This window comes from Gouania willdenowi, chromosome 17, assembly GCF_900634775.1.
Source record: "Gouania willdenowi chromosome 17, fGouWil2.1, whole genome shotgun sequence".
NCBI lineage: Eukaryota > Metazoa > Chordata > Actinopteri > Blenniiformes > Gobiesocidae > Gouania > Gouania willdenowi.
Window position 1 is genome coordinate 25,065,978 of NC_041060.1, and position 27,923 is coordinate 25,093,900.

The 27,923-nt window shown below is 40.8% G+C and overlaps 2 protein-coding genes across 4 annotated transcripts; one reads left to right on the forward strand and one right to left on the reverse strand.

Annotated features, from left to right (window-relative positions):
• Positions 1–90: 90 nt before the first annotated feature.
• eif4e2 (eukaryotic translation initiation factor 4E family member 2) lies at positions 91–9,911 on the forward strand. Of its 3 annotated transcripts, none has more exons than XM_028472447.1 (8): positions 91–205; positions 2,230–2,341; positions 2,414–2,548; positions 5,200–5,304; positions 5,710–5,862; positions 6,810–6,946; positions 8,737–8,813; positions 8,900–9,911. In XM_028472447.1, exons 1-7 carry the CDS (start codon positions 186–188, stop codon positions 8,783–8,785), a joined length of 711 nt encoding a protein of 236 aa, XP_028328248.1. In that variant the 5' UTR covers positions 91–185; the 3' UTR covers positions 8,786–8,813; positions 8,900–9,911. The 3 variants fall into 3 exon arrangements, with proteins under 3 accessions (XP_028328248.1, XP_028328247.1, XP_028328246.1); XM_028472446.1 differs by lacking the exon at positions 91–205 and adding an exon at positions 273–423 and having other exon boundaries at positions 6,810–6,950; XM_028472445.1 differs by lacking the exon at positions 91–205 and adding an exon at positions 273–423.
• A 130-nt stretch (positions 9,912–10,041) lies between these two features.
• Positions 10,042–27,847, reverse strand: LOC114479029 (phospholipid scramblase family member 5). The gene is made up of 8 exons (XM_028472444.1): positions 27,828–27,847; positions 24,581–24,931; positions 24,420–24,497; positions 24,153–24,345; positions 12,940–13,051; positions 12,727–12,826; positions 10,885–10,943; positions 10,042–10,068 (listed from the first exon to the last, which is right to left on the reverse strand). Exons 2-8 carry the CDS (start codon positions 24,921–24,923, stop codon positions 10,042–10,044), a joined length of 912 nt encoding a protein of 303 aa, XP_028328245.1. The 5' UTR covers positions 24,924–24,931; positions 27,828–27,847.
• Positions 27,848–27,923: the final 76 nt, after the last annotated feature.

Consider the following 27,923-nt stretch of genomic DNA (forward strand, 5'->3'; position numbering starts at 1 on the left):
GTCTCGTGTGTGTGTGTGTGTTGGCTTAATACACACGTGATGATGATGATTGCCACTGTAACCTCTGACCTCACCAACGTTCATCATCACTGCCGGCGCGTCCACGTGTTCGATGTGCGCGTCACCGTTGCTGCGGATCTCAGGAGGCTGTGGTCGGACTCCAAAAGGCTCCATTCTACCAAATAATGAACAACAAATTTGACGCGTGAGTATAAGTCATTTCCCGGTAAACATGTGCGTGAGTGTCGGGCTCCACAGTTGCCCCTGCAAACCCACTGTTGGAGTTCTACTGGGAGCTGTGGTCAGACGGAGAGGTGTGTCCGCTTGGTTTCATGGACGTGCACGCTCTGTGCCCGCATGTAAACACATGAGTGCGACACCGGCACATTTATCTGTTGTTTTGAACTCAAACGGTCAGATAAAGTGAGTTAATGTGAGTTTGTGGGAGGAAATGTGGTGTGGTATTAGCATTAGCTTTAGCTTAGCCCTGCTTTATAGAGACAGGCCTCAGGTCCTCGGTGTAGTGGTAGTCAGGAGGCCGGGGTGAGTGCATGGTAGCTCGGCTTTATGCAGACACACCCGGAGCCGAAACATTCAACCATAATAACGAAACAATGTGTTTTACAACTGTGCTGCTTCAGTGTGAGCTGGAGGTTGTGTAAGTGTATAAATACACCTAAAAATGACAGTTTGTCAAGTTCAACCAGTTTTAATTGATGGCACACCGACAGTGTAATGCAGACTGAGATTTTTTATTTTATTTGACGTTGAAGCTTTAAGTTACTTTAACATCAGACATTTTCTACATTTTTGTTTTGAATTTGACACCGAGGCTCAAAAGGTTTTAAATTTGAGGATTGGGCAACAACACATTTTTAGCTTGCTACTTTTTTAATGCAGAAAAAATAAATACTTTTTTTTGGTTCCTAAAATCTGCTGATCCAAATTCTTTTGTGATACTTTGATTTATTCGGATTGTATATCTGCAAACGTTTTTTTTTTAATAATTGCAAATATACTTTTATTAAGATTAATGAAGCTGATAGCTTAATTTTTTCTGCTAGTCTATGATGCTATTGTAGCTGCTAATGCTGCTGCAGGATGTAAAAAAAGAAAAGAATGATTGATGGTTCATTGAATGTCTGTAAACCAAGTGCTCGAGCTGGGCGATATATCGAGATTCAATATGTTTGAAGTTTTTTATTTTGGAGATCTGAAAAAGAAAGTGTCTAAAGATACGTTAAGTTATACCCATAGCCCCCGAGATTACAGGTATGACCGATGACGTTGCTGGACCTTTTCTTCCTTCCTCTGCTGTGGGTTTGAATCCCTCTTTTGATGTTTTTTTTTTTTTTTTTTTATTAAATTTAATTTTAACATATTTAACACGGTAAATTCCACCTTTAAAAAAATATATATATATCACAAAAAATAAACATTTTAGGGTATTTCCTGTGTTAGGGTTAGGGATAGGAGTAAAATGAAAGGGTTAGCGGGGTAGCTTAAAATAAATATGAGCTAAAATATAACTGACGGAACTTTAAGTCGTGGTGCACCTATCATGTGACCTAAACTGGCCAATGAGGGGCACTGCGTATGCATAGAGTGGCAGTCTATGGATACGTTTAACGTATATCCAGAGCCAAGGCCTAAAAAAAATTACAATATCGCCCATAACTATATATATATATATATATATATATATATATTAAAGCTTATTTTGTATGACAATACTTGGTTTAAGAGTTGCTGCTTTCTCTACTTCTCAGAACAGCATAAAATGCACAGTTTGATGAATTGCTGAGTGCATCCTAACCCAGACCTTCCACTAAATAAGCCACACTACAGAACTCACTCACTCGCACATGCTGTCCCTGGAGGTGAAAAAGACTAATGTGGCACATATTTTGCAGCTGTTTGTTAGTAATTGTGTGGCATTTGGATCATCACATTTAACCCCGAATTTTCTTTCAGGTCAGACTTCATTTGAAATGAAAATATTGAGATTTATATCGTATATTGCTATTTTGAGAAAAAATATCGAGACATGAGTTTTGGTCCATATCGCACAGCCCTACTGAGCGCTGATCCAAAGAGGGCACTACTGAATGTATTTGAATTTCACCCAAATCTCTTGCAGAGCTGATAGTACCTGCCACAACTACATATGCCCTCATGACATGCAAATATATTACTAGAAAACACAAAGGTTTTTCCTTTGTTTACCAGTTTGAAAGACGATGACAGTGGAGATCACGAACAGGACCAAGGCTCATCGAAAGACAGTGAAAAGGAAAAAAACGAAGACGAGGACAAGGAGCAGAACTCTTCAAAGAGAAAGGTTAAGTCTCGCCCATTCATGTATGTGTACGTCTCCTCGACGTGATGCTGAGGTTGGATGTTTTTGTTGCAGATGGTGGTTCCCGGGGCTGGAGAGCACCCTCTGCAGTTTAATTACTCCTTCTGGTATTCCAGACGCACTCCGGGGAGACCAGCAAGCACGCAGAGCTACGAGCAGAACATCAAACAGATCGGCAGCTTTGCTTCGGTTTGTTACTCTCTCTGACGTCCATATAAGAATAAATAGACTCTGCTTTTATTATGGCACATACACTGTTGTCACACCTAGCTAATAAAAATTGGGCCTCGCTGTTTAGAATCAGAACCATTTTTATTGCCTTGTATGTTTGCACGTGCAGGGAATTTGCTTTGATGTTTTGGTGGCATGAATGAAACCAATATCAAAATATCAAGCAGTGTAAATAAATGTATTTGCAGGGACAGGGAGTCAGTGATACGGAGTGAGTTCAGGGTGGGATTGTGGGAGAGGGAAAGAAGCTATTTTTGTGGCATGAAGTTTTAGTGCTGGTAGCACTAGTTTATGGGTGGGTTCTGCTGCTGCAGAGGCCATTGGAGTAACCAGTGAACCTGAGCCATTCAACTAACCAGTGTAGATGATTAAAGCTGTGTGACAAATAGGGCTGTGCATTGCCATGAATCTGTCCGTGTCCGAAATGACGCACTTCAAGCCCTCGGCACTACCCACTCCAAACTAGGGTTTACACTTCCCACCGAAGTATACTTCTAAGTATCCCCTAATTCTTTGCGAAAGTACATCGACAAAAAGTGGAAGCACCCAGAGTCTAAAATATCTCAGTCAATTCTCCACCTTTTGAAAGGTCGGAATACATTTTAAGTAGAGGTGTCCTGATTTGATATCAGCCAGAAAACGAATATTGGATTTTATCGGACTGCATCTAAAATCACCGATATAAGCTCTCCGATAAAATTTTCCACTAAAGCACTTCTATCTATAGGTAACTGTGGTTCACACTCCAACAAAGTAACCAACTGTTGCTGATTATTGTTCTGTTTGAGTAGCATTACTTGATCAAGCCTTTTATTACTTTTTTGTAGTGTGAAATGTTAGAAAAGAATGTATGATTTCTGCTGACATCGTATCGGCCGATACGCAAGGCTGCATTATCTGTATCATATCGGAAGTGAAAAAGTTGATGTGAGAATGTGTGTGCTGATTTGATCCATAAAACTCGCAGAAACACATTCTATGCCGACATTCCGGAGATCCTCTATTGTCCTACTGACAGAACTTCCGGTTAACTTCAAAACAAGAGCCCTATTTACTAACACGTTTAAAATTACTAGAAGACAGGAGCAGATGCTTTTGTTTTGAAAAGGGGGTGTTTGATTTTTAGCTTGAAGCCGGTCGCAGGACTATTTTTACATTCCCTGGTAACTTTCTGCCAATCTCTAAAACTGTAAACGGTGCCTGGTTGTTTGTACTTGTATATATTATAATAATTTATAGAACCAATAAAAAAAAACACTAGAAACTTACATTTATATCTTTATCCCTCCGGATGTTGGCTTGGACCGGCATCCACCGTATTAGCTGTGGCAATCGCAATGCATCATGGAGTGCTTGAGTGTGCGTAGTGTGTCCAACATGTACACTTAAGCGTATAGTGCGTAATTTCGGACACAGCCATAGTGTACATTCACGATGCACTAAATATGAGTGAGAATAGTTCTTTGTGTGCCATTTCGGACACAGCCTCTGACATTACGATACAATTCACGAATTGCATGTCACGGATACTATATATCCCGGTACTAAACGATACAATGTACATTGCATTATCAATAATTACAAATTTCACCTTTACAAGCACAAAATGGTATGAGATACAATGTTTTTCTTTTTTTTTTTTAACTCGCGAGAACAAATAAATGGTAACCAACTGTAATTCATGCACCAATATCAAAAACAAGTATTATGCTTATCAAACTGTCAAATTACAAAAAGTTGAAACTTTTGCTTCTACATCAAATTCTGATTCTGTTAAGTTATTAAATTCTTCAAAAAGAAAAAACTAACCACATCTATAAAAGTGCCCAGTATGTTTTTATGATGATAAAGTGCAATCAACTTCCAAGCTAAAATGTATTGAGGGGTGAGGTAGTTTAACAAGGTCAGACGCGGTTCACTGTAGGGCTGCCAACTTTGGTTGTTTAGTTGAGTATTTGGTCAATGCAGTCGTGGTTGACCAAAATTTTCATTGGTCGACCAGCAATGGTATCAGTTTCATTTTCGTAAAAATATGCAATGCACTTATGTAGGTGATAAGGATTAAATATCATTATATGTCTAGCAAAACCTGTGTGTGAGTGCTTGCTACATGTGACTACCGGGTGTTTACGTGCTATGTTTATGTTGGCGTAATTAAATGCTTTTTTTGTTTGTTAAAAAAACATGATTAAAAACATTGATTTCGACATTTTTTGGATCAATACAATAATCGCATGGTGAAATATCGCAATATTTTGCCAAATTGATTTTTTTCTTACGCCGTTACTGACAAGGTATTTACTACTGGAATTACCCATTACTTTGGTCTTTAAATGACTGACAAGATTGATAGCAATTCTCAACAATGGAAACATATTCCCTATTACAGTCCAATATATTTATGCTGAATGGATTCATGTTTCCCAGAAAGTCGGACTCTGAACACTGTATTTAAACTTGTGAAATGTAGTCTGCTATAATGTGTAGTTATTGAAAATTGGTAGCTTGTTATTTGACTAAAAAGAAGAAAAAAAAACATTGAAAAGTCATATTTAAGTTGTGTGTTGTTATGAACTTAACCATTTCCCCATGCTCTCTCCTGTTTCCAGGTGGAGCAGTTCTGGCGGTTTTATAGTCACATGATTAGGCCTGGAGATCTAACGGGTCACAGTGACTTTCATCTATTCAAAGAGGGCATCAAACCCATGTGGGAGGTGGGTATGTTTACTCAGGTCTGGTATAAACATTACATGTGTTATAGCAGCAGGCCTCTGTGTTATATTTAGTCATAGCCAAAACATCAAATATATGTAAATACTGCATTTTAGCCAAGTTTGAGTCATTGTTAGATTAGAAAAGGTTATATACATGTGTGGAAATGTCATGATATCATGTGATTCTAGAATGTCATCACTTCCTGACTTTGGTTGTGATTATTTACTTTTCTCATATAAAGTGTTGGCAGTAGTCCAATCTTTACTCAGGGATTCTAAAGACTGATTGACAATAGATTAGAACTGATATTGTTTATTGTTTTTAGTTTTGCCAGTTGTAGACGGATTATGGTTGGCTAGTGCTCTATTCAAATCACAATAAGGTAAACTTTCTCTTCTGTTTAGGATGATGCCAATAAGATGGGAGGGAAGTGGATCATCCGACTGAGGAAAGGACTGGCGTCCCGGTGCTGGGAGAACCTGATCTTGGCCATTTTAGGAGAACAGTTTATGGTCGGGGAGGAGATCTGTGGAGCTGTGGTGTCTGTTCGCTTCCAGGTGAACGTCTAAGTCATGACCGCTCAACAATTCCTCCAATAAACAAACTGAACCAGTTGTTTCAGTGAGCTCAAGTCCAAATTTTCAAAGTACAAAGTCGCCCGTGTCAATTCAATTCAAGTCTATATTGAGGTGATGTGATGCTCACAAATATGTTCAATTATCATTACAAAGTGTTTATTGTGTGAATACAAGTGGGCGTGCACTGTAGCTGTTCCCACTCAACATTCTTGAAGCCAAAATACGGCGCTTGGGGGCGCTTCATCTTGCAAATTTGACGTCATTTGGAGCCAGAATCTGCGCAGTAGGGTCCGGCGGGAGGAGCCCCAGTAGCACGCCCCGCCCATTTTGCGTACTGCCCAATCATCGGCTGTCATTTATCGTCAGATATGACGTCAAATCCCATTTTTCAACTTCAAATAATGTATTCAGACACATAGACAGGTATAGACTGGGATCAAACCCCCAACCTCTCAGTAGACGACGACTCTATCACCTGATCCACAGTCGCCCAATAATGACATTGAAACGTGCCAGTTCCCACCTACATCCAACGAGAGCTGGAGATGGGCACCAGCAGACCCCCGTAACACTGAAAAACAGCAAGCGGGTCAGAAAATGGATAGATTGATTTAAATGCATTGGTTATTGAAACACTGTGGGTGTGTTTAATAATAGTTGTTTATTAGGCCCTTATTTAAAATGTGCCCATTTACAAAGTCCTGTTTAATTATTTTGTTAGATTATTGTATGTTTTTTACAGTAAAGAGTTCAAAAGGATATTTGTGGCTCGTAAATTAGTTAGTTATTGAATAAAATCAAGAAGCATTAAAACTGCAAACCATGTGATTTCTCTTATATGATTATTTATTGAAACAGTTACTGACAGAATAGTTGACTGCAGCTTTACTAACACTCTTTGTCTGCTGCTTTTCCTGCTCCATCAGGAGGACATCATCTCCATCTGGAACAAAACAGCGAGTGACCAGGGCACCACGGCCCGCATCAGAGACACGCTGCGCAGAGTCCTCAACCTGCCGCCAAATACCATCATGGAGTACAAGACGCACACTGACAGCATTAAGTATGTATGTCTCTTTGATTTATTATTTACTCTCCAACTATTCTCTTTTAACTTTATATGCATACTAGTATTTACACACCCTTTCTTTGCTTAAACACAGTACTGTATTTTCTGGGGTATAGAGCGCACCGCTGTATTGGCCGCTTTACAACAATTTCACAATTCTTGAAAGATCAACGAATTAGCGACATAGGCCGCCCGCACTCTATTGGCTGATGAGAGAGCCCTTCAAACAACTCAGCCAATCAGAACGTACGTTTTCTGATGAGTTTCGACTGCTGAGTTTCCATCTACACATGAAGTCACTGCTCCATGTCTGCATATCAGTCTATCACCAGCATGATGCCGTTCTGTCAGTCTGTTCTTCTTATCGTGTGCTATATCTGCGCAATCGGTGCAGAACAAACCTAATGTGCGATTTGGCAACTTTATACCGTTTTTTCCCACTATTACAAACTGGCTGACATATCTTACATTTTAAACCTGAACGTATCTTTTCGTTACGCTCTTCCTGCCTTAAATGCATATGAGCCCACAGCCCTCTCCAATCCAGACACTTCAATTTATGACCAGTATTTGCTTTTTTACTGAAGAAAGCGCCTTATTTTAGGCATAGAGAATGAAAACAAACATTAAACAGATGTATGACTTCTGCAGTCATTCGCTTCCACTCATCTTTCCTCCACTTGGACGCCTTCCTGCATACGAGCCACGTCTAATCCGTCGTGTGTTTCTAAAGCTGTGTGTGCATCACTTTTCCACAATCTTCGAATCTCTTTTTTGAACGTTCAGTTCACAGAGATGTGCAGTGACTGTACCAGTTTAGTCCTCCCACCAGAGCTGATGGTCAGTAATATTCTGCAGACTTAGCGCTCTGCCATATTGGCTGCATCCTAGGGTTGGGCGATGTATCGAGATTCAAGATATATCAAGTTCTCTATTTAGGCGATATAATTACAATATCGCCTATATCGATATATATATATATATATATATATATATATTTTTATGGCTCATTTAGTTTTAAATACTCATTTTGAGTCGCTGCTTTCACTACTTCTCAGAATAGCATGAAAAGCAGAGTTTGATGGATTCCTGAGTGCGTCCTAACACAGACCTTCCCCTACACAAGCCACACTACAGAACTCACTCACATGTGCTGTCTCTTATTGGAGAAAAAGAAGGCAAAAGTGGCACATCAGCAAATTTATCCCTAAATTGTCTTTCTGGTCAGACTTTTGAATTTTATATCTGCATTTTGAGAAAAAATATCGACATAGTGTGAGGTTTCATATCACCCAGCTCTACTGCATCCTCAATTTAAATTAAAAAAAAAAAAATAGCGGCGTATACGATGGTCGTTAAAAAACCTTTAAAATTTTTGTACATTTGTTTTAACTTAGAATTAAAAAAGCATTTTGTTGTGATGAAGACGTTAAAGTTCTTTCTTTCTCTTTCTTTCTTTCATCAAATGTAAACAAAAAGTCCAAAGGGATTTCAGCCAAATCATATTTTCTGTAACTTTGCCCCTTCATTGTGTTTAAGTACAGTAAGGATAAAGCTTTATCTTTCTCCTATTAGACAACTGTTATGATAGTTAGTTCATCTAATGTTGTTACAATGTTTTCTACTATTTTGTTATTTGTTGCTAATCCAAGTAATTAGGTAATCACAGTACAGGAAACGTCTCCGTTGTTTGAAAATGTTTTAAATGAGTCCACCCGTTAAAGACATTTCAAACGTACTTTACTGTGAATGACGAAGCCCGGCGTCCTTATGTCTGTTTGCAGAGCATGGGAAGACTTCCATGGTCTGGTGAATGTTAGCGGCGCACGTTAACCCCTCGCACAGAGCGACTCGACAAAGAGTAAGGACTCCTAAAGTTTGTGGAGTTTATGCACAGTGTGAACAATTTGGGCGTGTCTGACGTCTGTCCACTTTGGGCTCGTGTAGGTGTGTATATGCTGCATTTGGGAGAAGACGAATCCAAGGAGAAGTGGCTCGGTGAGGACGACGTCTGTGTTACACTCGAGGGAACAGAGCGGAAGTCGGGAAGAGGAGAGCATTCCTTCTTATTGTCAAATTGGAATTAAACGAAACCAAACATAAGAGGAGAAACATTTTTCTTCAAACGGAAGAACAAAGGCTATTGCTAAGCTTTTTTATCCATTTTTTTAATTTTGATTTTTAGATGCAAGTTGTAACGTTTTACTTGCCAGCAGAGGGAAGCTTTGTGACTGTTCATCAATTGTTAACACAATGTACTTTAGAAACAACAGGAAACACAGTTATTCGATTTGGTTTCTTTTGCAGTGAGCAGTTTGGTTCATCTGCTTTATTGGGACTCAAACAGGGTTATGGGTATAAGGGATTTTTACCACAGTGCTGCATTTTATCTGCTTTTCTGCTCCGTTTGAACAACAATCGATACTATGATAGTGCACAGTATATTTGTAATTACAATGGACTTTAAGGTCTTGTAATTGATTCAGCATTACTGAACTCTAAAGGTTGCAGAGTGTCCCGTGTTGGGCAGAAGCTTGTATTCTGTTACAATGAACTGCCAAGCTGCCTACATCACTGTGCCTGTCCTCAAGCCCCAACTGAACCAGGGCTGCCCTCACCCCACCCCGCCCTGGCCCATAAAGAAGCCAAGGGAAGGGCTCTGCTTTCACCAGCTTGGTGAAAGTTTGTGCAACAGTCCCAGAACTCTGATCATCACCCTCCTTTCAGTTTTGTAGTTAAACAAACCGATGCGGGCTGTAACTATTTCGTCTCATCTTTTCCTGTTCTTCCTTCTTTTGTGGACTCGTGTCAAAGAAGCGCCTGGAGTTTGTTGAAGAACTGTAATCAGGTGTATTTTGGCTATTATTGGTGCAGGTGTGTGTCAAAAGTAAATGAACACTGTTGAATGTACGCCTGGTGGATTATAGCAATAAATGTTGACAATGCATCTGCTGCTAAATCTGCTTCAGTGTCACTTAATGAGTTCTTGATCCTGGAGACAGAATGTCTTAGATAGAAATGGACACAGGCTGATGTTTCTAAGGGGAGATCTTCAGTGAGAGTCCAGTGTTCAGCCAGACTTTGTTCCATCAGCTCATCTCAAAGTACATGTGGTTCTGCAGAGGTAATGGATTTTAAATTGTTAGAATAAAACATTCAAAGGTTACACAGAATTTTACTTTTAAAAGGTTTAGTCCTGTGCTGAGGACTGTGGCTCAAACTATAATCCCAATATTCCACTTTCCACATTAACAATTAGCTTCATTTAGTGTCTAAAAATAAGTCGCACAAGATTTTAACTTGCTGTTTAATTGTGTATGACGTCAACTTTGATGACGTGCGTTGCTGCATTACTTCCCAATAACGGGAACCATTTTACAAGGTGGCACAAACCTTCACCTACATCAGGGGTGTCAAACTCATTTTAATTTGTGGGCCAAATACAGACCATCTCTAATGGGCCACAGATTTTAAGCTGAAAAAAGAGCAATTTGGACATTATTGTGCCCTAGTTTGCACTTCCAGGTATAAATTACATATAAAGTATATGTCCATAATCCAAGCATTAAGTGACCTTAAACATAAATATAGTTAATTTCCTTGACATTATGAACAATTATTTAATTTAGTTGAATAATTTTAGGATATTTGCAGGGTTTTGAAAATTTTTTTCATCAATTTGATGACTGCCATCACGCGATATATAAGCGTGGGAAATTTGTATCCACGTGTATTTGGGGGCTGAGATAACTACAACTGAATTATTTTTGTAATTTACACAATGATACATGTTTTTTCTGTCATTTTTACTTTCTCCCGCAGGCTGCATTAGATGCTCTAAAGCAGTGGTTCTCTCTTTTTTGGCCCATGTACCCCTTTCTTATTGCAAGTACCCCTTAGCTCCTCATGTTATACATGCATTACTCACTCACCAACAGGAAAGTGGCTGCCAGGAGCAGGAGCTTGGTGTGTGGATGCACACATGGTGGCACTAGAAAACACACACACGATGAATGAATGAGTCTCTTTGGGAGCAGAAGGTTTTGAATCCCACATCAACTGCTGCCACATTGTTTGCAACCAACAAGGGATGAGTGATGCGTTCATTCCTAATTTCTTGGTTATTTTCCATATGTTAAGTACAGTGCATACGGAATCATGTTACAGCCTTATTTCAAAAGGGAATACATTTGTTTTTTTCCTCAAAATTCCACACATATTACCCCATAATGACAACTTAAAAACGTTTATTTGAGATTTTTGGCAAATTTATTAAAAATAAAAAACAAAAAAAATCACTTGTACATATGTATTCACAGCCTTTGAGATCAAGCTCAAAATTGAGCTGAGGTGCATTCTGTTTCCACTGATCATCCTTGAGATGTTTCTACAGCCTAATTGGAGTCCACCTGTGGTAAATTCAGTTGATTGGACATGATTTGGAAAGGCACACACCAGGCTATATAAGGTCCCACAGTTAACCGTGTATGTCAGACTACAAAACAAGCATGAAGTCGAAGGAATTGTCTGTAGACCTCCAAGACAGGATTGTTTCAAGGCACAGGTCTGGGGAAGGGTACAGAAAACATTTCTGCTGCTTAAAAGGTCCCAATGAGCACAGTGGCCTCCATCATCCGTAAATGGAAGAAGTTTGGAACCACCAGGACTCTTCCTAGAGCTGGCCGTCCCTCTAAACTGAGTGATCGGGGAAGAAGGGCTTTAGTGAGGGAGGTGACTAACAACCCGATAGTCACTCTGACAGAGCTCCAGGGTTCCTCTGTGGAGAGCATCGCTGCAGCACTCCACCAATCAGACCTGTATGGTAGAGTGGCCAGACGGAAGCCACTCCTTAGTAAAAGGCACATGGCAGCCTGCCTGGAGTTTGCCAAAAGGCACCTAAAAGACTCTCAGACCATGAGAAACCAAATTCTCTGGTCTGATGAGACAAAGATTGAACTCTTTGGCGTGAATGCCAAGCGTTATGTTTGGAGGACACCAGGCACTGCTCATCACCTGGCCAATACCATCCCTACAGTGAAGCATGGTGGTGGCAGCGTCATGCTGTAGCGATGTTTTTCAGCAGCAGAAACAGGTAGACTAGTCAAGATTGAGGGAAAAATGAATGCAGTAATGTATAGAAACATCCTGGAAGAAAACCTGGTCCAGAGCGCTCTTGACCTCAGATTGGGGTGACAGTTTATCTTTCAACAGGACAATGACCCTAAGCACACAGCCAAGATATCGAAGGAGTGGCTTCAGGACAACTCTGTGAATGTCCTAGAGTGGCCCAGCCAGAGCCCAGATTTGAATCCCATTGAACAGCTCTGGAGGGATCTGAAAATGGCTGTGCACCGACACTCCCCATCCAACCTGATGGAGCTCGAGAGGTTCTGTAAGAGGAATGGGCCAAAGTGGGCACAGATAGATGTGCCAAGCTTGTGGCTTCATATTCCAAAAGACTTGTGGCCGTAATTGCTGCCAAAGGTGCAACAACAAAGTACTGAGCAAAGGCTGTGAATACTTATGTACATGTTATATTTTCATTCTTTATTTCTAATAAATTTGCTAACATCTAAAAAAATGTTGTCATTATGGGGTATTGTGTGTAGAATTTTGAGGGAAAAAATGAATATAATCCCTTTTGGAATAAGGCTGTAACATGATGAAATGTGGGAAAAGCAAAGCGCTGTGAATAATTTCCGCATGCACTGTATTTTTCTTGTAAAAAAAAAAGACAATAACTTGAAATTCTTTGTTCCTGAGGCGTTGCTCACCCTTCAGCCCAAAGTACTCATGGTCCATGTTACACTCGTCATTGAAGCCTGACCATTTCTTCCATATCGTCCCGATTCTCTCCCCCATGTTGGAAACAATCTGTTGCAGGAATCAGATTAAGAGTCAGAAAAGCACTGCTGCATGGCTTCAGCTTTATTGTTTAACACATGTTAAGTCAATGTGAACAGTAACAACCATTAAAATTCAAACACCTGGAATTGCTGGTCAGAGACACATCGGCATGGACAGCAGGAGCCATGGATTCTGACTGTGGATGCTCCATCTGCATCACACACTTCCAGGAGTGGAGTGAACATGCTCCACCTGCAACACACACACACACACACACATCAAAGGGGCAGTATTATGAAAAATTAACTTTATACTGGTTTTGCTACAGTGATATATATTCCTTTAGCCCCATTTAGAGGTCCAAAGTTGAAAAAGTTCTGTTACCTCACTCCCTTCTTATTCCTACCACAAGTAGGGTGGATGATACATCATTCAAAATAAGCACCTCTTCTCACCCACCCAAGCAAGAAGGGTTGTCTGGAGAGTCATCTCACTCATATTAATCAGAGAACTGGAGTTATGTGAATAACCTAAAGTTCTCTTTCATAATATTTTCTTTGATGTCTCACTATGTGATGTGGTAGCTCCCGTATTGCAGACAAGTTTATTACGCATACACCAGCTCACAGGGCAAGCACTGTTTCAATCAGGACATCAAAACCGCTGACATTTTGTAAAAAGTCAGCTCCAAACAGTTGGATTTTTCCCCCTTATGAGTAATATGGAGGAAACTCCTCCTCCTGACAATCCTCACTCCTCCTACCCTATAAGAATGTGTGTGAGCTCCTCTCAAACTACCTCACAGGTAAAACAAACTGGGTGAAGGCAGGGCATTGTCACGGCGGTTTAATATAGAATATACGTTATACTTTGTCATATATGTAAAGCTACATAAAAAAAAAAATGTTCTCTGCATTTGACCCCTCCTTAAGGAGCAGTGGGCAGCCTGGAGAGCAGTTAGGGTTAATATAAGGGACTGGTCAACATCCTAGGTGAGATTTGAACCAGTGACGCTCCGATTAAAAGCCAGATCCCTTAAGCACTAGACCACCACTGCCCTTGATCTACAGTTAATATTTTTACATTCAGTTGTTATGGCAAATTTTATATTCATCATCATATCCTCAAATGTATGTTCATGTGTACAATTTGTCATGTTTTAATACATGACGACTCCATTAATCTTTACACTTTTGAACAGCTGAATCATGATTAAACAGTACAGATCGTATTATTCTCAGTGCAGCACAGTCTCTGCCAAGGCCAGAATCTCTGCTCACATGCAGACATACACTGACGTACACACTTATCAAGACAGATAAAGACTGGAGCCAAACCTTCTCATAACATCTTCATCATCCTCCAACATTGCCACTATGGGCATCTGACTCCCTCCCTTTTGTCTCTCACTGTTGGGACCCTTTCTTATCTGTATAAAAAGCTTAAGCTTTGAAACTGTTGGGGCGGGGCGCGGCACTTCCTTCGGACGTCCGCCTGGACGGACGCTAATTTTGTTTCACTTTGTTCCATTTTGTACCTTTTTTCTTAGTTTAGAATAAACATTTTTTATATAAAATCATCAATGCTTCTCCTGGATTCCATCATTCAACCAGAGCAATGAATCATGTCTTCAAATGAGGTCAACCGTAAATTCTGCCGTAACAATTGGCGTCGACGAACTGAATCCATCTTCTGCTCTGTGGGGCGTCGATCGTGGACCAGCACTGGGTCGACACATTTGAAGCCCCGGGGCTGGCCCGCGGTGGTCCGCCCTCGGACAGAGACTGGAGCACGAACCATCGGTTGAACCGCAAACACCAATTCGGACTAAGGTAAAGCTGCCTTTATAAATATATATATATATATGTAAATTTTCATTTACATATATATTCGCTCTGTGTTGATTTTTTTTTTTGGAACCAGTCAAGCATTGTATTGATTTTCAGCTTTGAGCTTTGATTTTGATCCTCAGCTGTTCTGTGTTTTGACGCAGTGAACTGCCATGAGAAAGGCTCAAATGGTTGAGGTTCTATGCTTTTTAATGCTGTAGGTTCTCTCTGGTTTTCTTCGGGCTCGGATATTTTGTTTAGGCATAAAATACGGCTGGTCATTATTTACTTTGGTTTTGTTCGGACACCCACAGCCTGTGAGGTCCTGACCATAGATAGACGGGCAACCAAAGTTTCCAAAACATCCCAGCGGTGCCATGATCTGAGTTCACCTCTGTACCGAAAGCAAAATAGATTAAAACCCCAAATCTAACCTAAATTGTGTTTCTGAGAATCAAACAGATGAACAACCCAATAAACAAATAATATATGCATACGCATATACAATCTTGATATGATGTGAACTCAGATCATGCTTTCAGGCGAGTTTTACTTTTTTTTTTATCTTTGTTTTTATTTTGTTTAAACGTGGAATCAGATTTCTCCCTTTTTCTTAGCTTTAATGCTTTCATTTGGACAAGTGTCAGCTTTCGGCTTCTGTGCGCCTTGATTTTTTTGTTTTGTTTTGTTTTTCTCTCGAAGAGAGAGTCTCTCACACACACACACACACACACACACACACACACACACACACACACACACACACACACACACACACACACACACACACACACATACAGAGAGAGAGAAAGGGAGAGAGAGAGAGCACACACACAAACAGCGCACGCACAGGCACGCGCACGGGCGCACGCACACGCACAGCCACACCCATCCCAAGAGAGAGAGGTGGCGCCCCTCACTGGCCAGTTTAGTGCACTACACACTTGTGACAGAATAGTGCCATTACACACAGACACTATTTTTATTTTAATTTTAAATTTTATTTTGATTTCATGTTTGATGGGCAACACACACTCAAACACACACTCAAACACACACAGATGAATACAGTATTTCATTTTATTTTATTTTAATATTACTGTTACCATCATTATCATTTTTTTTTTATTATTTAATTGTCAGTTTCTGTTGGCTTTGTGGTTGCCCCCTGAAGAAACGACATCTTCAATGAAAGAATGAAATCACCTTCAACTCTTACGCTAATGGAATGTCAACATCATTCAAAGGACCAAGCATCAGAAGGAAATGGACAATCAAAGGTGTGTGACCTTTCAGGACTCAAGGACTCAACTCCCATTCAGCAAAGCAATGCTGAAATAACTCGCTCAGTCCCAAGTCAACTCTTCATCGTCTATGAATGGGCCGCATGCCAATGCTGGATTAACACATCCTGCCCCATCATCAAAGACTGAGAACCTGTGGGCGTCGGAGTGGACACTCCCCCCACCAATGAGTTGCGAGTTAAACGCCACGACTACTGCCTGAATGATGGGCAGCAACTGCAGACTGGTCACACGTCTGCTGGAAATCTTCACCAAAAAGACACTGTTTCAAAAGCCACAAGGATACCAAGCCACAAGAAGTCCACCACAGCCTTTGGTGGTAGTGCGCACGCACACGCACAGGCACGCGCACGCACAGAGCTAAATCACTTTAGCCTTGAACTTTGGCATGGAGGGGGACAACTAGCAAATAGCCAACAAGCTTCTCCTTCGCACAATACTAACCCCTCTATCTTCTGACTGTGCACTAGATTATTTTGTTTTCATTTATTCTCTCACACGCAGACAGACCAGACATACAGTCACACACCCACATTCATAACTATGAGAAACACAGAACTTCACACAGAACCCTTCTGTTTGCCACATGAGATCAAGTGTGCCCATCATTTATCTTTGCTTTTATTCATTATGTTGCTCATTTATTTACACTGCTTTGGCCTTTATGAGAAAACAACAAACAAAGGGGAAGAAAATAGTGTTACTGATAAGGTTGTTTTTGTTTGCTTTTCTTTCATTTATTTTCTTGATTGAGGGGAGGCCCCCACAATGCAAGATATGGTTACATCCGCTGAAGACAGAGCCCTCTGTTGCCTCAGCTTTTGGAGCTGAAGTTTTAATTTTTATTGGCCATGATTTTTTTGAGCTCACACGTTTTTCTCCTTTGTTATTTCTGAACGATTCTTCTTTTTCTCTTTTGTTTTTACTCAATTTCAGGAAAATTGAGACAGAGATTGAGGACTGCAGCCTCAACAAGTTTAAATTTTGACATTTTTTGACCGATACCCTCGTAAACAATCTGTACCTTACCCTTTTTGAAGCTGCTTGCGACAGACAGCCTAGTTCAACATTCATTGTTTTCATTTTGCGCGCCTCCCCCTTAACCGCGTCGGACTGTCTGGCCGGCCCAAAGCCACTCGACAGCATGGGGGGGGGGTACCAAATTTTTCCTGAGAAAAAATGTCCCATTAGTTGCTATGAGTACATAGGCAATTACTTTTCAAACAAGAAGTCCTGGTTTAATGTGCAGAAAAAGGATAAACCTTGCTAGGGAAAGCACTCTTCGGGGGATAGCAGTCCACCTGATTTGATACATGCTTGGTAACCGAATACCGTTCTGAACAAATTTCTACGTTCCCTTAGAGTGAGGGTTATTAGAGGTTGCGTGCTCCGTTCAATGTTGAGTGATATTAGAGGTGCCCAGAAAGTTCTGACAGTTGAGTTTCCCTCAGGTTGCAGACCGAGGTTGAGTTTCCTGCCGATTCAGAGGTTTTTTTCTTAGACTTCTGGAGTTTATGGTGGTTGAGTTATTCCCAAACTCTTATTCTTCAAGAGTGGCGGTTGAGTTTCCTGCCGATTCAGAGGTTTTTTCTTAGACTTCTGGAGTTTATGGTGGTTGAGTTATTCCCAAACTCTTATTTTTCAAGAGCGGTGGTTGAGTTTCCTGCTGATTCAGAGATTCTTTTTTACATTTCTGGAGATGGACAGCGGTTGAGTTTCCCCCGCGGACCGGGGTTGAGTTTGGTTATTGTGCATGGCCGTGCGATTTCTGCCTGATCAGCAGCTAGTAGACTGTCAGTACTGCAAGGGACAATACTCTAAGTGTAGACTCCGCCAAGGCGGAAGTAAAAAGGAGCGTACCTCTTAGTAATCAGACAATACCAGTAAAAAGCAATTAATTAACACTAAAAGGTTGCCAAGCATGGGGGGGCAATAAGAGCTCATTGACCCCGAGAGACGAGGTGGACTGGCTATCGCCGCTGGTGGGTTAGATGAGACCTATATTCTACTTAGACACTATGCAACAAAACCTTGTGAATGCATGGACGTGAAAATTGAGGCATGAATGTGTGCGGTGCATGAGTGACTGAATGATGACACGTTACGTATGCCTGAGAGAACCGCGTTGTGAGTGCGAATGTGCCGTGGACGTGTCATTGAGTGATTGACCGATGAATGGCTGTTTGACTACACATGTTCCTCTGTTTCACCTTCTTTTCCTCCTGGGTTCTGATGCACTTGATCTTCTCCCTGTTTTTGCCAATTATGTAGTGGGGTGTTCAGAAAACACTGCTGCTTGTTAAAAATTAAGGTTTTAGGCCTTGGGCCTTCTAAAAAGTTACCAGGTTTTAAAGGTTTTTTCTGGGTGTTTAAAAACACCAAACGACGTTTTTATATATGATACCACTTTCAGTGGAATGACTGGCTTTGACCTTGACTGACCTTACTGTTCATGTTCAGTGTCCATGTTTTTTTGTTGTTATATGTGTATACTCGTTGTGGTGTGCACTTGTCTACGTCTTCGTCTTAGTTGTTGTTATTATGTAGCTTTTTCCAAAATACAGGTCGCTGTAAGGAGACAAATCAGATCCAACTAAAGAAAAGAGATATTTTAAATTATTCATTTAAGTCTTAATGTTTTCCTCTCTTTCTGTTTCTGAGTGTTTCCTAACAGAAAATGCCACCGCCTTCTCGACTCCGATCCTGCCTCCCCCAGCCGCCATGCCTGGTCACTGCTTCTTATGATGAAGGATGAGAATTAAAGGGAAGTATTGTCCATAACTGTAACTGGGAAGCAAAGGGGAAATAGATTGAAATAGACACGTGACAATATGACATATTGTGGATGTTCTAACATAATATCTATTCCAGAGACTACAGCGACTTCCAATCCAACTGCAAAAGTGGGGACAGATCTTCAAATTTCCAAAAGGAGCGTACAGTTGACCCTGGCTTTGACCTTTATGGCTGAGGAGAAGGAGGTCGAGGAGGTTGGAGGGCACAAAGGCAGGTGGACACAAGAGAGAGGAAAACGGAGACACATCCAAAATGATCAGATAAGTGATTTTCCAATGATATTTATCATATGGTTTTAAGAATTCAAATGTATTCTTATGTAAAAAAGGGAAGGGAGGAGCCAACGTCCCTCTGATTTTTGATTTATATTTTATCATAGGAAAATAATATACCCCAAAACCCTCCAACCATTTTCTTCTTGTTCCAACAGCACTTAGCGTGCAAGACCATAAAACACCTTTACTGGGTTTAGACACTTTTAAGGGAAAAATTAAGTGTTCTCAACATTGGGTTGGTGGCCCAATCTGGGTCGCCTGAGATTTAAAAAGGGTCCTCCTGAAATTCTTGATAATTGATTGAAATAAGAGATAGTTTAAAGTTAAGTAACTTCCAAGCATTTAAGGAAGCTCTCCAAACCGTGCTGGGGCTCGTCACCCCTACGAATGGGATAAATACAGAGAGCAAAAGACAATATGATTGTTCGACTCAACTTAACTTTAATTCTGTCTAACCTTAAAGGGCCAATAATCTCGCTGAACTCTGGTTCAGACACAGAATAGGAGACACTTTTGCCACCAATTGACCTTCAAAATTAAGTAAATTACATCTCAAATAATAATTATGAGGGAAATGAATGAAATAAATGAACTGACAAATTCAGCTCTATAAAAGAATTAGGCTATGTGAATAGGTGTGGAGTGTTAACATTATTCAGAATAAATAAAGGATAGAATAAGATTTCTCCTTCACAAATAAGAGATAGCAACGAAAAATGAAACAAACAATTTAAATAAATAAATAACATTATTTATTTATTTGGTTAAACTCATTTAGCTTTCTCACATCTCCATGTCTCCCAATTGTATGTATTCATCTTGAGAAGACATGTAATCACACTCCACACTTCTCCGTCTGACTTGCATGTCCTTCTCCGTCCGACTTGCATGTCCTTGTAAACAGTGGTTCTCAAATTGTTGCTTCTCACCAGGTAAGTAGACGTACCACAGATAATCACTGCAACTCCAGCTATGCTTCTCCTTACTCCAGGAAAAGAAAATCGAATTAATACTTCCTGCTTTTCTTTCAGCCTCATATTTTCCCACTCGCGTGCGAATGCTACAGATAACATTGAGCTAGCATGGCTAAAAGCTCACTAACCCACACCTAACCATTGTGTGATTGTGCTCTCAGATCCTGACCTCTGACCTGTCTCTGCCTTCCTGGCCATACTAACTATTCATTTAGTTAGTTAACTAAACCTAACACCCCTAAACTTCTATTCTATTCTATTCTATTTTATTTTATTTTATTTTATTTTATTTTATTTTATTTCATTTCGTTTTATTTTATTTTGTTTTGTTTTGTTCTGTTTTGTTTTTTTCCCCCCCCCTTTTTTTCTGTCCAGGTACCAGCTAAAGCCTACCAGGTACCAGGTACCAGCTAAAGCCTCAGTAGTGGGATCGCGCCTGTGTTCAGGTACCAGCCAATCCCAAGAGTTCTGTTTCGGTGTTTTTCCCCCTCTTCTGTTCAGGTACCTTCCGATCCCAAGAGAGGTTGCCAGGTGTGTGGAGACTACCCTTCCTCAGACAACAACCAATCATCTACAACGCCGACCGGAAACGAACGACCCACACGGCAGTGAAGGTCGCGGAGCAGGCAACATGGATCCAAGATGATTGCCGACACCAGCTGATGCTGAGACGGAGGCTGACCGAACAATGAAGGGGGAACCGACAAGGCCACTGACACACACACAAGAAAACGCTCTAAAACAAGGGCCTAGCTTTGTTTATAAGCCACACCAAATGCTCATAGCTAGGTTGAGGGAGGACAACCTCACACCTAGCTGCAGGAATACAGTCATAAACCCTTCTGCTACGATTGAGGAAAATACTCAAGGTTCTTCACTCATGATGCTATTGGTTACCCCAGTTACCACTGAACTCAGCCGATGAAGACGAGTGATGTCCTTGATGCAAATGATGATTTTTGCTTATCTAGATGCAATAAAGGATGATTTTTGATGATTCATGCCATTAATAATAATGATGAAGAAGTTTATTTCCACATTTTTCTTGATATATCTGTGCCTCACAAAAGAAGAATATATCCAATGTATGACAATAACGATGCTAATGGTTAACCCTGACAGACAGCAAAGGTGGAATATAATAATTTTGTTTCTTGATTTGGTCGTTGAGGCGACCAAAAGTGGGGAATGTTATGGCAAATTTTATATTCATCATCATATCCTCAAATGTATGTTCATGTGTACAATTTGTCATGTTTTAATACATGACGACTCCATTAATCTTTACACTTTTGAACAGCTGAATCATGATTAAACAGTACAGATCGTATTATTCTCAGTGCAGCACAGTCTCTGCCAAGGCCAGAATCTCTGCTCACATGCAGACATACACTGACGTACACACTTATCAAGACAGATAAAGACTGGAGCCAAACCTTCTCATAACATCTTCATCATCCTCCAACATTGCCACTATGGGCATCTGACTCCCTCCCTTTTGTCTCTCACTGTTGGGACCCTTTCTTATCTGTATAAAAAGCTTAAGCTTTGAAACTGTTGGGGCGGGGCGCGGCACTTCCTTCGGACGTCCGCCTGGACGGACGCTAATTTTGTTTCACTTTGTTCCATTTTGTACCTTTTTTCTTAGTTTAGAATAAACATTTTTTATATAAAATCATCAATGCTTCTCCTGGATTCCATCATTCAACCAGAGCAATGAATCATGTCTTCAAATGAGGTCAACCGTAAATTCTGCCGTAACACAGTATAGAGATAAACAAGAGCTCATAATAAGTTTCACTTTTATTAGTAGTTACATCGCCTCATATCGACGCAGCGATAGGACAAAACAGTGGACTATCACCTTTAATGGAATAGAAGAGGTGAGGAGGACAAGAAAGCATGTGGATAATCAGCTGTGGTGTGGAGTCAGCGTCTACAGACACGCCTAGTCATGCATATGCATGAAGGCCCCAAAACAAGTTTTTTCAGAAGCGTCATGAAGGTGACTTTTCAGAGGGGTTAAACTCTGGAAAACAGGTGAGTTTGGGAAAATAAACCTCAAATACTATGTTGTTGGGGTTTTTCGAACAACCGGAGATGTGTGAAAAATAGCATAATACTGGACCTTTGACTTTACATAGCTGCAGAAGAAGCACGAACTCTCAGAAAAACTAGCCTGTACTTCACACGGCAGCGGTCATGACATTGCTCAGTGTCAGCAGAGTTCAGATTGGGCCACGCTTTATTCCAGCAAACAACCCAGAGAATATTTATAACATTTCTGGTTGCTGAAACCTCTGCCAGGTCTTTCCTAATTGGACACAACTTGATCGAGTGTGGCCTCTGGAAAACTCTATATTTGACACACAAAGGCAGATCCAGTCCAGATAGAAAAGAGGGTATTTTGGGTTGTCTGCAGGGGACAGTGCAGCCATTCCTCCTGTTAGCTCGTCCTCCCAATAAAGATATCACATTCCTTCCCCTGTTCTGTGCAATAACTCTTCCAGGTTTAGACGACGTGCCCGCTGCATGGAACAGTGAAAGCCCTCTGCTATTTACAGACATCTGTTTGGTGGCCAACGAATGGGAATGACATGAAAAAGGCTCACATGACAAGTTGTTTTATCTGAGAAGACTGATGGAAAAAGAAAGTCCCTCCAACAGGTGGCATATTTTGAATTCTAAAAGGTAATTAAAAAAAGAATTATTCAATGGTTTGATGTCTATTTTTTCTCAGGCTCAATAAGCATACAACCAACCATATTAACCATTAGTAGCTATGATTACAGCTATACTACAGGCCAAAAGTTAAGTTAATAAGTTAACCTTCCCATTTACTAAGCACTAGACATTTTCTTTTGTTTTTTCCCTCATACCTTTTTAACCTTAGATATGTAGATATGAAAAGTCCAACTTCAACTTTTAGAAAGTAAAAAAAACCCACTATATTTTAACTGTGTCCTAGTTTCTCAGAAACTATGGGAAAAACAGCAAAACTTCTCATAGAACAAAGGACATGAATGAATTAGTCCAGTCCAGGATTCCAGGGCCTTTTATTTCTTTGATTTGAAACTTATTTTCTCATTTGCTGGAGTTCCTTATATGTAACTTCCTCATCCAACAAGTCTTGCGTTAAGTCCTGGAGGTGGTTTTGATACATATGGGGGCTTGTCCAGACAGTTACTTTTAGGTCTGGTCTGGTGTTTTTTTTTTTTTTTGGAGCATTGCATTAGTTGCATTTGTCTTTTGTTGCATTTATACCTATGAGTTTTGATTACAGTGATTTGGTTTTTCAGAGCAAGTATGTGTGACACTGATGGTTACATTACTTTGGTTTACTGTTTCAGGCTAGGGATTGCCAAATGTAAACATTTGGTGACACTTTTCTAGCTGATATATTTTCAATATTTTGCTAATTTTCCTCCCTTTTAAGACAGATATTCAACAATGTATGTAAAAGATAAATGTAACCTTCACTTACAATCAATGGTGGCCCGCAAGTCAAAGTTTGCCCACACCTGATCTATGCCATACTGTTTTTAAAGACAGAAGAGGTTCCATTAAACCAACATATACCATCCATCCATACATTTTGACACCCACTTGTTCCTTTTCAGGGTTGCGGGGGTCTTCTGGTGCCTATTTTCAGCTGTCAGCAGTCGTTAGGGGGGGGATACACCCTGGACATGGTGCCAGTCCGTCGCAGGGCAACACACACAGACAGACAGCCACTCACACTCTCATTCACTCCTACGGCAATCTAAAAACTCCAATAAACCTAACAGTCATGTTTTTTTATTTATTGTGGGAGGAAGCTGGAGTACCCAGCGAAAACCCGATCAAGCATGGGGAGCACATGCACACTCCACATAGAAAGGACCCAAGTGTCCACCCCAGGGCTTTAACCCAGGACCCTCTTGCAACACATACACTTACCTGAAATTTTTTTTCTTAAATTACTTCTATGCATTTGGGTTTAGTTGTTCCGATTCTATCCAGCATGTTTTTATTACTCTGATCTACCACACCTGATAGTAAAGGGTAACTCATTATCAAAGTTTATGTAGGGCTGCATATTGACACCATCATTAGATTCAGATGTGATATGCTAAAAATATGCTGTTTAAACAATTTCAGCTTGAACTCATTAATCTGTGACATGAAAAGCTTACCTCTGACAGACTTTTCCAATGAGATGTTTCTGAGGTGCGTAGACCCTCATCTCCATCAGACAGCAGCCAAGGCAACAGGCATCAACCCTGAGAGGCCTTTCAAAATAAAAGACCTGACGCCCCTGGCAGTCATAGCCTCGTATGAAACAGGCTCGAGCCGGACCGCAACACTGGAGGCACACACATGAACTCTCTGACACAAGAGTGAGAAGTTTATTTACACTGAGAAGAAATGTTGAAGCTTCTCCTGTTGGGATGTACAACTACCTTCCACCGCTGCACACATCTGTTTCCTTCTGTCTTCTGCAGCGATGCTGTAGATCTTTTGGGAAACACATTGTGGACCTGCAGTGAGGAGAGATGTATAGGGCAAGGATATGTTTTTAAATTTTCTTATATAGTATACAAAGTTGATGTCTTCCACCCACCTTGCAGCTGTGGCCTGGCAGTAATATGAACCTGACTGACCATTTCAAGCTCAGATAAAAAATCTGCATCTCTGAAATCCTGCTCTTCTCTCTGAGCTCTACTCATCATCTCATGAGCTTTCTGCTGCAAGTATTCCTTTCTTTTGTTCCCTGCATTCAGACCTGGCAGCTCCACGTTGGGTCTATATTCATGAGGTTCTAGGCTGACTCCGGGTTTGGGGAGGTGAGCCCGGCTTATACAGGATGGCCCACAGCTGCTCTGGAAAGTTCTGAAAATCATCTCAATGTGCTTTTCTCGCTCGAGTTGCCCAATGGGAAGAGGCTGGTTGGTCACAGCTGACATGATGATTACTGGGAAAAACCAGATGATATTTGTCAGAAAGATTGTTGTCTGAATGCGAAGAGGTAATGGTTTGCAATAAGTCAAAATGAGGGCTACAAGGCCTTAGATCCCATCCTTTTTACACCCTGTCTATCTGTCCACAGTGCATCTTCCTCAACCCTGACTAAATATGACAGCTATAGCAGCTGTTCCCTTGGGTTATACTGTTGGATTTGAGTTATTTTCCTTTTTCTTTTTAGAGTTTTTCTAATCTCATTGAATAGAAAATTGTGTCAAACTGCGGAAAGTAAGACTGGTCTGTTTATACAAGCCATCAGGCTCTAGCTTTGTCGTAATACTTTTACGATTGCTTCTGCCAGAGAATCTGTGTGAGGGGAGCAAGTTCCAGAGGTGGAGAGTAGATTGGCCGAATACTCTGCTCCCCATGGTTATAAAGTGGGTACGAGTAAGAGGGACAGAGGATAATTGAGAACAATATAAATAAACTCTGCCTCAAACAAACAAGTGTAAAGTCACAGAAGACATTAAGAAAATTTGGTCTAAAAAAAAGAAAAGAAAAAAAACACATTATAATCATTCCCATTTAATATCTATTAAGGAGCAGTGTTTGGAATAACGGCGTTTAAAATAACGGCGTTATGTAATGGCGTTTGTTTTTCAGTAACGGGGTAATCTAACTAATTACTTTTTACGTCGTTACAACGCTGTTATCGTTACTGAACGTTAAATGCGGTGTGTTACATGCACTGATTGAATAAACAGTTATCCGAAAGCAACCCTGGCTTCTTACTCAGCTGTTGTGAGGAGGTGGGTTAAAAACAAGGTGAGCGATTATGATTGGCTTAGGTGGCATCATGTTTCATGGTAGCCAATCAGAGCCAGTGTTTTTACACGTGCCAGCAAGAGGAGGCGGGTTAAAAACAAGGTGAGAGATTATGATTGGCTAAGGCAACGTGTCAGCACACACACACACGCACACGCACACGCACACGCACACACACACACACACACACACACACACACAGCAGATTGGGATGAAGCAGCAGAGATGGTGAGCGTGGAGCAGTCTGATGAAAAGTTGGCATTTTTAAGGTGACGATACAAACACTACTTTAAATTAATTGTGGTCAAAGGCAAGAACGTACATGTGGAGTGTTAATTATATCCAGGAGAGAAGACTTTGTCGACATCCGTTGTAAGCAACTCAAATTTAATGAAGCACCTCACGACACACGCATCTAAAAAAATGTGAATTATTTGACATAAGAGAGGGAAGGTAGTCCACACAGAAGGGGTCTCAATCCCAGAAGGAACAATAGTAAACATTGAGGACAGTTACAAGTACCTTGGAATCCCACAAGGAAATGGCAACCTCGAAGAGGTGACAAGGAAAGCGGCTACGGCCAAATACCTCCAAGGAGTAAGGCATGTCCTAAGAAGTCAGCTCAATGGCAAGAACAAGTCCCGGGCAATAAACAGCTACACCCTGCCAGTAATGAGATACACTGCAGGAATAATAAGTTGGCCAAAGGATGAGATACAGACCACAGATGCTAAGACACGAAAGCTCCTAACCATGCACGGAGGGTTCCACCCCAAATCCAGCACCCTGAGACTGTATGCTAGCCGTAAGGAAGGAGGCTGAGGACTAGTGAGCGTGAGAACCATTATCCAGGATGAAACATTGAGGATCCATAAGTACATCAAGGACAAGGCTCCAACAGATGACGTGCTCAGTGCTCAGTGAATGTCTCAGACAATGGGGAACACAAGATGACGTGCCGGAGGTTCCATCATGAGAGGTCAAGCCCCTACATAGGATGTACCACCAAAACATAACTGAAGTGGCGAATATCAGGAAATCGTACCAATGGCTAGACAGAGCTGGACTGAAGGACAGCACAGAGGCACTCATCATGGCTGCACAGGAGCAGGCCTTGAGCACCAGAGCAATAGAGGCCCAGATCTATCACACCAGACAAGACCCCAGGTGTAGACTGTGCAAAGAGGCCAATGAGACAATCCAGCACATAACTGCAGGGTGTAAGATGCTGGCAGGGAAAGCTTACATGGAGCGCCATAACCAAGTGGCTGGTATAGTGTACAGAAACATCTGTGCAAAGTATGGGCTGGAAACCCCAAGGTCACAGTGGGAAACACCTCCAAAGGTGGTAGAAAATGACTGAGCTAAGATCCTGTGGGACTTCCAGATACAGATGGACAGAATGGTAATGGCGAACCAACCAGACATTGTGGTGGTGGACAAAGAGCAGAGAAAAGCCATTGTGGTTGACATAGCATCAGACATCTCTGTCCAGAAAAGTGCAGTGCTAGGAACAGCAAAGATACTGCGCAGAACCCTCAAGCTCCCAGGCCTCTGGTAGAGGACTTGAAGGAAAAAGAGACCACCCGCGGTGGGTGAGGCAGAGTTTTTTTTTTCTTCTTATAATCATAACAATCTGGTGTGTAGATCATGTGGATCTTTTTTTTCTGAACACACCCTCGCAATATCTCTTGTATCCTCAACAATACATCTTGTGACATTTTAATATCGCAATGTCTTGTTGCACAATATATCGTCTCACCTGTACAATCAAATATGTAACTGCATAAAACAAAACAAAAAACCTTTACAGCCGCAATTAACTCACATCCTATTAATACTATAATCACACCACAAAAGCCATTTATCATACTTAACACTTAGTTTTCAACTGCATGCAACAATATATAATCTGAAAATTTGAGTATGAAATTTTCCAAAGTTTACTTCGACTTTTTACTTACTCAATTATTATGGACTATAACTGAACATAAATGCTCAAAGTTGGGTCTCGCAGTCGAGCTGCTAACGTAATAAATTACAAAGAGGAAAAAATTGAACATTAAAAGTCTTCTACTTACCTTTAATGTCTAGCAGACAGAGCTCAGTCTAAGGTTGGTCATCAACCAACTGCTTTTGGCTTTGTGAGTAAGTGTGTGCATGAGTGTGTGTGAGTG

Coding starts and splice junctions, on each gene's coding strand:
- eif4e2 (XM_028472445.1), top strand. CDS start 368: ATGAGTGCGACACCGGCACATTTATCTGTTGTTTTGAACTCAAACGGT. Junction 424..2,229: donor AACTCAAACGGTCAGATAAA/GTGAGTTAATGT, acceptor TTTGTTTACCAG/TTTGAAAGACGATGACAGTG. Junction 5,863..6,809: donor TGGTGTCTGTTCGCTTCCAG/GTGAACGTCTAA, acceptor CTGCTCCATCAG/GAGGACATCATCTCCATCTG.
- LOC114479029 (XM_028472444.1), bottom strand. CDS start 24,923: ATGTCAGCTGTGACCAACCAGCCTCTTCCCATTGGGCAACTCGAGCGA. Junction 24,346..24,419: donor GATGTGTGCAGCGGTGGAAG/GTAGTTGTACAT, acceptor CTCTTGTGTCAG/AGAGTTCATGTGTGTGCCTC. Junction 12,827..12,939: donor TCTCTGACCAGCAATTCCAG/GTGTTTGAATTT, acceptor TTCCTGCAACAG/ATTGTTTCCAACATGGGGGA.